The following is an 11,739-nucleotide window of genomic DNA, read 5'->3' on the forward strand; positions in this document are numbered from 1 at the left end:
CTAAACGTACGTACTATTTCCAAGTCATGTTTGTTGATTGTTCATCAGTCCTAAATACATATACCCATTAAAGGAGGAGGTTATAATCCTCGCCACAATCTTCATTTCCCCAGGACCACTAATAATCAACAAAAGTCCTGCCTGATGAAGCACAGAAAAGAAAGAGGAGCCGTTTCAGGCAGGGAGATTGTGATCACTATGCCCCTTGAAGTAACAACAGATTTGCATTTGAGTTCAGACACTGCCACTGAGTAGATATTTGTCTACGCGCGAGGTATTAAATTTCTCCGAGATTATTAGACTTCTGTAAAACGTTACAAACCGTCGCTCCCTGGCAGTGGTGTTTGGAGGCTCAGAGAAGGTCCCTTAGATGAAGTCCTCGACCCCGTGCCCAGCCCTCCAGAAACAGCTCAGTAAACGGTAAATATACGCAGGGGCCAGCAGTGACTGAGGGCTGAGGAGCAGCTCAAGGTAACCGCGCACCTGTGTCTCCACAACACGTGGGTATGCGCCATTCAGACGGCGGGAGCGACCCAAGACCCCAGGAGGCCCGGGACTCTGCATGTCTCCGCGTTTCCTTAGCAGCTCAGGTCTGCGCGGCTCCCACCACCTCACCTGTCCACGCACCGACACACACAGGCCTCCAGGAAGCAGTTGCTGCCACACACCGGAGGAGCCGGTCGGACGCCGACCAAGGAGGCACACTTCCGCTTCTGGTGAGCAGGAGAAGCAGCAGGACTCCAACAGGAACACAGAAACCAGTGATTCATCTCATTCATTGGATATATGGGAAAAAGTAAAACAAAATAGCAATGAAAATATTCATGAATTTATCAAGGAAAGCAGGTGATATGGCCAGGTAGCATTCAAACCAAGGAAGCATTGAGCATTGCATATTTGCAATTTATTTGTCTAACAGAGCACACACGAGTAGGAAAAAAATAAGCATATAAAATCACAGCTGATCTTAGGTACAATCAGGTAGGTTCCAACTCATAGTCACCATACGTACGACAGAACCAAACACTGTCCAGTCCTGCACCATCTTCACAACCATTGCTGTTCTTGATCCCATCATTGCAGCCACTGTGTCAATCCACCTCATTTAAGGTCTTCCTCTCTTTCGTCTACTTTAACAAGCATGATGCGCTTCTCCAGGGACTTCTCCCTCCTGATAATAGTCAAAGTACGTCAGACGAATTCTCGCCATCCTCGCTTCTAAGTAGCATTCTGGTTGTACTTCTTCCAAGACAGATTCCTTCGTTTTTCTGGCAGTCCACAGTATATTCAATATTCTTCACCAACACCGCAATTCAAAGGCATCAGTTCCTGAGTCTTCCTTATTCATTTCCACCTTTTGTATGCATATGAGGTGAGTGAAAATACTATTGGTTGGGTCAGGTGCACCTTATTTCTCAAAGTGATATTTCTGCTTTTAACAGTTTAAACTGGTCTTTTACAATAGTTTTGCCCAATTCATCATTTGATTTCTTGACTGCTGCTTCCATGGGTAAAAGTTTCTCTAAAAAATAGCTCTAAGAAACTCAATAGGAGGATGCTCTTTAGTAGCAATTACAGAGGGGCAAATCAATACCATAGACATACCATTTCATTTCCACTTTTTTTTTTTTTTTTTCTAGTTAGGATAGCCAAATTAAAAAAATCAGGAAAAAAAAACAAGTTAGGATGTAGGGAAATTGGAAACACCTATTGCTAGTCGGAATGCAAAATGGTAAAGCCCTCCAGCAAAACTGTAGTGGTTCCTCAAAAACTAAAAATAGAACTTCCATGTGACCAAGCAACTCCACTCATACTTACATAACCAAAAGACTTGCAAGCAGAGGCTCAGAGACTTGTACATCCATGTTCATTGCAGCACTGTTCACAATAGCCAAAAAGTAGAAGCAACATAAATGCCCATCTACATTTGAATGGATAAACAAAGTGTAGAAGAAACGAACTATCAGTACACATGCTACAATACGGATGGAGCTGGAAGACATTCTGCTGAGTGAAATAAGTCAATCGCAGAAGGACAAATACTGTACGACTTGACTGATGTAAAAATGCAAACCCAAGTCCACCGCCATCCAGTCGATTCTGACTCATGGGCAATCCTATAGGACGGAATAGAACCGCCCTATAGGGCTCTAAAGCTGTAATATTTACGGAAGCAGACCGTTACATCTTTCTCCTGTGGAGTGACTGGTGAGTTCAAACCGCCAACCTTTCAATTAGCAGTCGAGTGCTTAACCACTCCGATACCAGGGCTCCGTAAAAAGACAAGAAAAGCAAATGTGTGGAGAAGAAATTTCATTAGTGGTTATTGAGGTGAGAGGGAAAGGAAAACGAAAATGAGATGGGGTTAAAGGTGATAGAAATACCACATTGATTAAGGGCAGTGTTGCATGGCCGATTATTCTAATAACTACCGGTAAGTTGGAACCTGTAAAAAGTTGAATTAGCAAAATTTGTGTAATATATTCACAACATTAACAACAACAACAAAAGTTCTTGCTGAGGCTGCTTAAATCTCATGAGATTTGGAGGTTTATGACCATGGATTCATGAGACATCCCAGTTAATTGGCCTAATGACACGTTTGGTGCTTCTGTTCTACCTTCTAGTTTGTTGTGTAGTGCCAGGTGTCTTAAAAGCTTACAAGCTGCCATCCAAGGTACACAGGTGGACTCTGTTCACCTGGAGCAACAGAAGAAGGAGAGTCAAGAATAGGAGGAAGATATGGAATACGTAGCTAATTGGCTCCATGAACAACTGCCTTCTTTGCCATGTGATCAAAAGAACTGGATTGTGCCTGGCTACAACTACTGAACGTTTTGATCAAAGATTTTATAAAAGAATCCTGATGAAAAGGGGGAAAATGCAGGACAGAATTTTTTAAAATTCATGGACTCCAGACTTCCTGGAGCCAGGAACGTTGGATAAACCCCTGAAACTCTTCCCCTGAGATAATCTTTAAACCTTAAACCAGTAAGAATTCCCTGAAGTCTTCTTAAAACCAAACGATGTTTAGCTTAACTACTGAAAAATGTCTGCATTGATCATTATAAACTTTTAAAAACTGTAAGGTATCAAATTGACAGCAACAACTCCAAAGATTTGACAGGAATCTCAGGAGTCAGTGAATTTATGTTAATAGGGGAAGAACAGCTTAGAAAAGGATGACGAGAATGGTTGCACACCTTGAAGAATATCATCTGTCACTAAATTGTACATTTGGAAACTGTTGGATTGGTGTGTGGTTTGCTGTGCATATTCTCAACAAAAACAAAAAATTTAGAAAAAAAATTTTAGATTCAACAAAAGATATATAACAAAGACTGTTTAAAAGATTTATTGAATGTGTTATCAGTTACATGAAATGTGTTGTCAAATCAGAAGTGTCATTTTCTTTGGGTTAAAAATTTATGTGTCAGCGTGCCTGATACTAGACAAGAAGCACATGATACTGTCATAATTTTATTTTTTAATTAGTCATTATTTCTTTTGAATCTAGCATCATCTGAGGCAATGTTCTTAATGGGGCATTCCCATCATTTACCTATGGAGTTTTTTTTTAATTACTGTTCAGATGTTTAGAGACTTAATCCAAAACACCGAAACCAAATCTGTTGCTGTCTAGTCAATTTGAGTAGAACTACCCCATAGGGATTCCAAGGAGTTGCTGGTGGATTTGAATCACTAACCTTTGGTTTAGCAGCAGAGCTGATAATAACTGTGCCACCAGGGCTCCAAAAACTTGATGATCTTGTTATATTTGGGGTATCCTGTATTTTTACACAAATAACGAGGGCCTCCTGTTTTTCGTTGCCAACTGCACCTTCCCCCCAGAAGGCATTTTCATAAGTGCCGCTATACCAATTTTTTTCATGTTGCTGTAATAAAAACTAGCATACAGCGCTTAACAAAATACTTCATGGGAAAAGGCACGGCTGCAAAACAAAAATAGAAGGTACATATTGTTTGTGTAAAAATATGGTACCCTGACTATATAGTATTACATCTCAAGATTACTATGTGTTGTATCCAAAGTTCTTTGAAGATAAGGTTAGTTATTGTTTAGAAATTTTTTTCAATTTACTTCATTTGACTTTGCATTACTTTTGTAATTAGTTTCCATCAGATCTTCCACTTATATGAATTATTATAAGTTAACCATGGCGTTTGAAAGTTTTGTCATTTGCATATAAGTTTTTATTTTGCTGCCTCACTGAAAATCCTTGATCAAAATAGTCCTACAAAAGATGGACTACATTGGACTTATGAAAAAAGGTGTGATATTTTGAAGATGGAATACACTAGGCTGAATGAAGATTTCCAGAACTCTCGTGTAGAAGTTGATGGGTATACAGACTGTTCCTGACCCAGGATCCTGTGGAACTGAAATTAACTACATAGGACTGAGTGGACTAAAAGATTACTGTGATTACACTTACTAGATCAGAGTCAAGCTTCACAACAAAAAGGACAGAAGAACATCATAAACTTACTAGTCTGTGAGGCCAGCTCACAAATCAAGCTTCTACCCTTAAACAACATAAGAGAAAACAAATAGGGATTCCAGTTTCTTAAAAGGTATACAGCATTTCTTTGGTAAGATCAAGTCAATTCCACAAAAACACAGGTTTTAGATAAAACTGATTAACTTGCCAGAGTCTCACATGGAGGTATATCAGACCCTCTGACAAAAGCTGATCACCAAAAAAGTGCCCCACAGAGGAAAATAGACAATGCAAATGGGAACTCATTTTCCCAAAGTGATCACTGAAATTCCGAAATTCTACTAAAGTCAGCTTATAGCGTTTTGGAACATGAACCCCAAACCAGTGTCCCAGTAGAGGGAGCCCCAGGCTCACCTGTTGTCTTACTCATCTAGTGCTGTTATATTGGAAATTCCCCAAGTGGATGGCTTTAACAGCTCTTTTCACTTTCTTCTGAGTGCTCATCACAATTGTCTTTGATGTCCAGAATTCCACCAACACTCTCTTCAAGGCAATCTACGCTTCTACTCTTAGGCACTTTAAAACTCGTCCAGCCTCTATCCATTCCCAGTTGAAAAACAGCTTCCACATATTAGGTATCTGTCAAAGCAGCACGCCACCACCCCACTGCTACTGCCAAATTCTTAGTTACCTAGTGCTGCTATAACAGGAATACCACAGGTGGATGGCTTTAATAAACAGAAATTTGTTCTCTCACTGTCTAGAATACTGCAAGTCCAAATTAAGGGTGCCATCTCCAGGGGAAGGCTTTCTCTCTTTTAGCTCTTGCGGAAAGTCCTTGTCATCAGTCTTCCCCTGGTTAAGGAATTTCTCTGCACAGGTTTGCAAGACAATTTTTTCTGAGAATGTACAGGTTAGGTACACTGTTTGTATCCAGGGACCCTGGGGAAAAGCTGACAACATTCTTTCTTAGCGTGGTTACAAAGAGAAACATTTCTTTAGATACCAGATTAAGCCTGTCGGAAAATTAACTGTTGTCTGGTAAAAGTGGAAATAACAAAATGGAATCATGAGGCCGAGGCTCGAGCTAGCCTTTTTAGATACACCGAACGCTTCTATTTTGAAAGCTCTTACACAGAGGGAAAGGAAAATCAAAGAAGTATCCACATTGTTAGATTACGTGTCTATCATGGCACAGAGAATTGGATTACCGATCTGTGGACGTCGAGTGGATTGCAACTCATAAGGACTCTATAGGACAGAGTAGGATTGCCCCATAGGGTTTCCAAGGCTATAGTTTTTACAGAAGCAGACTGCCACATCTTTCTTCCGCAGAGTAGCTGGTGGGTTTCAAACGCCTATCTTTCGTTAGGAGCTGAACACGTAGCCACTGTGCTAACAGGGCTCCTTTTTCATTACTGAAAAGAAGAAAATAAACACATTTAGATATCCTTGGGTCAAATTCTACTCCACCGAAACTACAATTTAGAGGCTTCCTGACATAAACAACTTGGTTATTTAAAAATGAGAGGTGGCAAACTACAGAATGTGTATCTTTTCATGATTCGAGAGCCAACTCCCATGATAAGGAAAACAGTTGATGAACTGTTGTAGATGGAAGAAAGGAGAATTCTCTGACTAAACCTCTGTGTTGCACATCCCTTCTTTTGCCTGTTAATTTTTTAACTCCCAGCGGATCAGCAGTTCTATCCAAAGGACTTTTCTGACTTGGACACGCCCACCCACCCTCACGTCTTGGCGATTCTTGGAATTTGGGATTTTAGAGATGTAAAGACCCCACATCCAGCCTAGTCTCTTATCCAGGTGGGTGAGGGGTAGAATGCAGATGCATAGGCCCTTCAGATGTCAACATAGCAAGGTTATATAAATTTTTGTATGAGCGACTTATCTGATTTGTAAACTTAAAAAAAAAATTTTTTTACGTAAAGTGCAATAAAAATAAAAAATGATGAAGAAGGAAGTGGTTTGTGAGAGATATTTACAACGTTAAAAAATGAAGTAGATGCTGAATCAGCTTAAATCTGTTCAGATTTGTTTACTCGGTTTGGAGGTTTAGGATCATGGTTTCATGGGATATTCTGATTAAGTGGCCTAATCACATGTTTAGTACTTATACCTTCTAGTTAGTTGTGTAGTGCCTGGGGTCTTAAACACTTACAAGGAGCCATGAAAGACATAACAGTCGGTCTGTATTCACCGGCAGCAACAGAGGAAAAACTTGAGTCAGGAATATAAAGAACATATGGAAAGTGTAGATAATTGTCTCCATGAAAAACTGCTTCCAATACCATGAGACCAGAAGAACTGGGTGGTACCTGAGTACCATTACTGAACATTTTGATCAAAGGCTCTGTAGAAGAATCCTCATAAAAAGGGATAAAATATAGATAAGAATTTCAAATTCTCATGGACTCCAACTTCCTGAATCCATGAAGGTTGAATGAACCCCTGAAAATATTGCCCTGAGATAAACATTAAACCTTAAACCAAAAATATCCCCTGAAGTCTTCTAAAACCTAAACAGTTGTTTAACTCGTCAAAAATGCCTACCTTGAGCATCGGGCCCTTTCAGGAACTATCTATGTGGGATCAAACTGACAACAGCAGCAGGAAAGATTAGATAAGAAACTTAGGGAGCAATGAATTTATGTTAATGGGGGAAGAAGAACTCAGAAAAGGAGGAGGAGAAGGGTTACACAACTTGAAGAATGCAATCAATATCACTAAATGGTACATGTAGAAACTGTTGAATTGCTGTATGTTTTGCTGTGTATATTCTCAACAACAACAAAATAAATACAATTCGGAGAAGGTCCTTATCTCTTCCCGAGGTGCTCCCGAGTGTTCTTCATGTGGCTTGTCAACTCTCTTCCTCCATCTCAGCTTCTCTGGCTTACTTGTTGGGTCTCTTTTATATCTCAAAAGACATTGACTCCAGACACAGCCAGCACTAATCCTGTCTCATTAGCATAACACAGGCAACCCATTCCCAAATGGGAATATGACCACAGATATATAGGGCAGGATTTATGACAATACTTTTGGGAGACACAATTCAGTCTGTAACATTCCACATTTTGGCCGCCAAATTGAATATATCTGCCACATGCAAAACCCATTCACCCCATCACATCATTCCAAAAGTCTTAAATCAATTCTAAGTTCAAAATCTCATCTTCCAAGTCATCTAAATCAAATACGGGTGAAACTTTAGGCATATTCCATCCTCGGACAAAATTCCTCTTCATCTGTGAACCTGTGAAATCTAGGTTACAAATTATCTGTTTCCAAAGTACAATAGTAGAACAGAAACAATGTTGACATTTCTATCACAAGAGGGGCAAATTAGAGGGAAAGAAGGGATAAGGGGCACCAAGTAAGTCCAAAACCCAGCACCCCAACATATATTATCACTCAAGGCTTCAAAATAATCCTCTGGTCTCTGAGAACATCCAGGCAATAACCCTGCATTCCAGAGTCTAGGTGTTGACCATGATCTTCGGATTCTGGGTGTAAGCCCCTGAATCCTGAGCTTGATCTTGGCCTTTGAAGCCCACTGAGATGGCAACACTGCTCCCTTGCCTTGGGCGGCCCCATTCTTGAAATCCCTCTGGCAGCCCCACCACCTCAAACCCAACAAGCCCTGTTCTTTTTTGTATGTGTGCTTTAGTTGAAAATTTACAGCTCAAGTTAGTTTCTAATACAAAAGTTTATACACACATTGTTATGTGACCCTAGTTGCTATCCGTGTAATGTGACCACACATTTCTCCCTTCCACCCCAGATTTTCCGTGTCCATTCAACTAGCTCCTATCCCTTTCGCTGTCTCATCTCGCCTCTGGACAGGAGCTGCCCATTTAGTCTTGTGTATCTGCTTGAACTAAGAAGCACACTCTTCATGAGTATCATTTTATGCGTTATAGTGCAGTCTATTCTACGTCTGAAGAGTTGGCTTCGGGAATGGTTTTACTTTTGGGTGAACAGAGAATCCGGGGGTCATGTTTTCGGGGGTTCCTCCAGTCTCAGTCAGACCACTAAGTCTGGTTTTTTACTAGAATTTGAGTTCTCCACGGTGCTTTTCTCCTGCTCTGTCAGTGGTCCCTATTGTGTTCCCTGTTAGGGCAGTCATTGGTGGTAGCTGTGCACCATCTAGTTCTTCTGGTCTCAGGGTGATGGACCCTCTGGTTTATGTGGACCTTTCTGTCTCAGCACTACAGTCATTCAAAACCCTTGGCTTGTCAGCATGCTGGGTGCTCTTCCTGACCCTTTGACTGTGCTGGTACTTTCTGTGCAGTGAAATCCCCCGCTATTTCTGTGAGCTCACCAAAGTCCTCAAGCTTGCCTACTCCAACACCTTCATCAATAACCTTGTGTTATATATTGTGACAGACGTCATGGTTTTTCTTCCTCTTGCTCAGATCCTTTTCAGATATGCAGAAACTGAGTATTATATACTGAGCATCTGAAGAAAGGAAGGGAAGTGACTTTGTTACCTAGAGCTGCTGTAACAGAAATACCAGAAGTGGCTGGCTTTAACAAATTAATTTTCTCACACTTTAGGAGGCTAGAAGCCTAAATTCAGGGTGCTGCCTCTAGGGAAATGCTTTCTCTTTCCGTGGGTTCCGGGGAAAGTCCTTGTCTCAGGTCGTGTTTCTCTGTTCCCTGATGATCTTCACGTGATCTGGCATGTCTTTCCCTCGATCTCTGCATGTTTGTTAGGTTGCTTGCTTAAAATTTCTCTTTTTATATCTCAAAACAGATTTCTGAGATTACAAAAATGATCCATACTATCTTCACTAACACTGTCTCATTAATATGAGAAAACCCACTAGCAGACTGAATTATAACCACAGGGATAGGGTTTAGGATTTACAACACAGATTTCTGGGCGACACAATTCAATACATAACATTTCACTTTTGACTCCCCCCAAATGCGTGTCTTCACCGCATGCAAAAAACATTCACGTCACACCATCCTAAATGTCTTAAATCAACTCCAAGCCCAAAATCTCATCTTCTGAATCCTGAAAATCAAAGATGTGTCAAAATTCCTTTGCATCTGTAAACCTGTGAAACCTAGACTACAAGTCATCTGTTTCCAAAGTACAATGGTGGAATAGGCATAAGGTAAATATTTCCATTACAGATTGGAGAAATCGGAGGGAAAGAAGGGATAATAGGCACCAACCAAGTCCAAAACCCAGCAGAACAAATTTCATTGTTTCTAAAGGCTTGAAAATAATGCTCTGTTCCCTGAGAGCATCTGGGCAATGTTCCCACCCTCCAGAGCGTGGGTGTTGGCCATGCTTTCTGGATTCTGGTTGGAGGTCTCTCGGCTTGGGGTTTCACACCTAACTTCCAAGGCCACTGGGTTGGCTACTCTGCTCCCTTGGCTTTAGGTAGCCCTATCCTCCTAGTCCACCTGAGCGGCGACTATTTCCCCTCGACCCTGGCAGACACCATTCTCCTGCCCCTTGAGCATGGCAACCCCACTCCCTCAGCTTTGAGCAGCAGAACAATCCTCTTGACACAACTGAATGGCAGCCCCACATGCCAAAACCGAGATGCTGGAGATTTAAGTCTTTGAAACCTAGGAGGGTGTGTCTGCACCCTTTGAAACCCAGGAGTTCTTGGCTACACCCTTTGACAATCAGTCAGCCCTGGTTCTGCTATTCCTTCCAACTTTTCTGCTGATCTCAGAGCAGCTGCAGTGATTATTCTTCTTTTGGAGGACAACAGATGTAGCTCCTCTGCCCACTTTCTTGCCTGTAGAATTCCAAGAGGCAGAGGGCTTTCCTTTTGCAGCCACGTCCTTGACAAACATTCTAGGACACGTGTCCTTAGTTTGTTCAACAGAATTTTCCGAAACTTTAAGTTCTGTTTTCATGTTGCACAGTTCACTTTTAAGTCCATCTCTTTCCTCTTGCATTTTACTATTAGCAGTAAGAAGAAACCATGTGACATCTTTAAGACCTTGCTTAGAAATCCCCTCACCCTTCTATCCCAGGTCATTAGTTATAAGGTCTGCCTCCCACAGAACATTTGGACATAATTCAGGCAAGCTCCTTGACGTTGCCTAAAAAGAATTAGTCCTCCTCCATCGTCCAATCACATGTTCACCTTTTAAAGCACTAGCAGAAGCACATTTAATGTCCACATGTCTAGCAACATTCTGTTGATGGCACCATATGTATTCTCTAAAATGATGGAGAATTTTCTATGGCTCACCTCACTTCTTTCTGAGCCCTCACCAGAATTGCTTCTGATGTCCATAGCTCTACCGACCTTCTCTTGAAGACCATCTAGGCTTTGACTATTATGCACATTAAAACTCTTCCACGCTTTTCCTATTACCCAATTCGAAAACCACTTCCACATTTTAGATATTTTTTAGAGCAGCATCCCACTGTCCCATAACAAATTCTTCGTTGTCTAGTGTTGATATAACAGAAATAACACAAGTGGGTGGCCATAACAAACAAAGCTATTTTCGCAACAGTTTAGGGAGCTGGAAGTTCAAATTCAGGACACCAGCTCTAGGGAAGACTTCCTTTCTCTGTGGCCTCTGAGGGAAGGTCCTCGTCTCTTCTCAGCTTCTGATCTCTGTTTCTTGGTTATCTTCATGTGGTGTGGCATCTGTCTTCCTCCAGCTCTGCTCGCCTGCTTGCTCAATCTAATTTTTTTGCATCTCGAAAGAGACTGACTTAAGACATACCTTACACTGATATTGCCTCATTAACATAACCAAGAAACCCCACTCCCAAATAGCACTATATCCACAAGTATAGGGATTAAGGTTTATAACACATCCTTTGGGGGGATACAAATTCGATCCGTAACAGGAAGTATAAAACATTTTCTCCTGTGGGTCTCACCTCTCGTTTGTCTCCTTGTTCTACGATGCCTGCCTGCTTATGTCTGTGTGTCACTTCTGCAGGGGTGTTTGCCGTTCTGTACACGGTGGTCGCTTCCATGACAAAGCCCTTCATCTACAACTTGGTGAACAAAGGCATAAAGGGAGCCCTGCAGACGTTTCTTTAGTGAGAGTCCCTGCCAGAGACACGGCCAATGTCCTGTGCTGGACACATGTGTCCATGGGTGATGGAACAGAGCAGTTAATAGTGTGAACTGTTAGGTTTTCCTTTCCTGGCTTAAAAATCTTGATGCCACCTGAATAGAAGGTGGTTTTGAGAAATATGCTTAGCTCCCCTGTGCCTCAGTTTCCTCATCTGGGAAAGAGAGGCTATGACAAA

General features: G+C 41.4%; 1 protein-coding gene across 1 annotated transcript in view; it reads right to left on the reverse strand.

The window, feature by feature from the left end:
* LOC111749412 (zinc finger protein 420-like) overlaps positions 1-11,475 on the reverse strand; it is a 55,980-nt gene extending 44,505 nt beyond the window's left edge. The window contains exons 1-2 of the mRNA XM_064278029.1: positions 11,362-11,475; positions 616-713 (exon numbers count right to left, since the gene is read on the reverse strand). Coding sequence (XP_064134099.1) covers positions 616-713; positions 11,362-11,475 — 212 coding nt within the window. The remainder of the gene's footprint in view (positions 1-615; positions 714-11,361) is intronic.
* Positions 11,476-11,739: the final 264 nt, after the last annotated feature.

This window comes from Loxodonta africana, chromosome X, assembly GCF_030014295.1.
Source record: "Loxodonta africana isolate mLoxAfr1 chromosome X, mLoxAfr1.hap2, whole genome shotgun sequence".
NCBI classification, from domain to species: domain Eukaryota; kingdom Metazoa; phylum Chordata; class Mammalia; order Proboscidea; family Elephantidae; genus Loxodonta; species Loxodonta africana.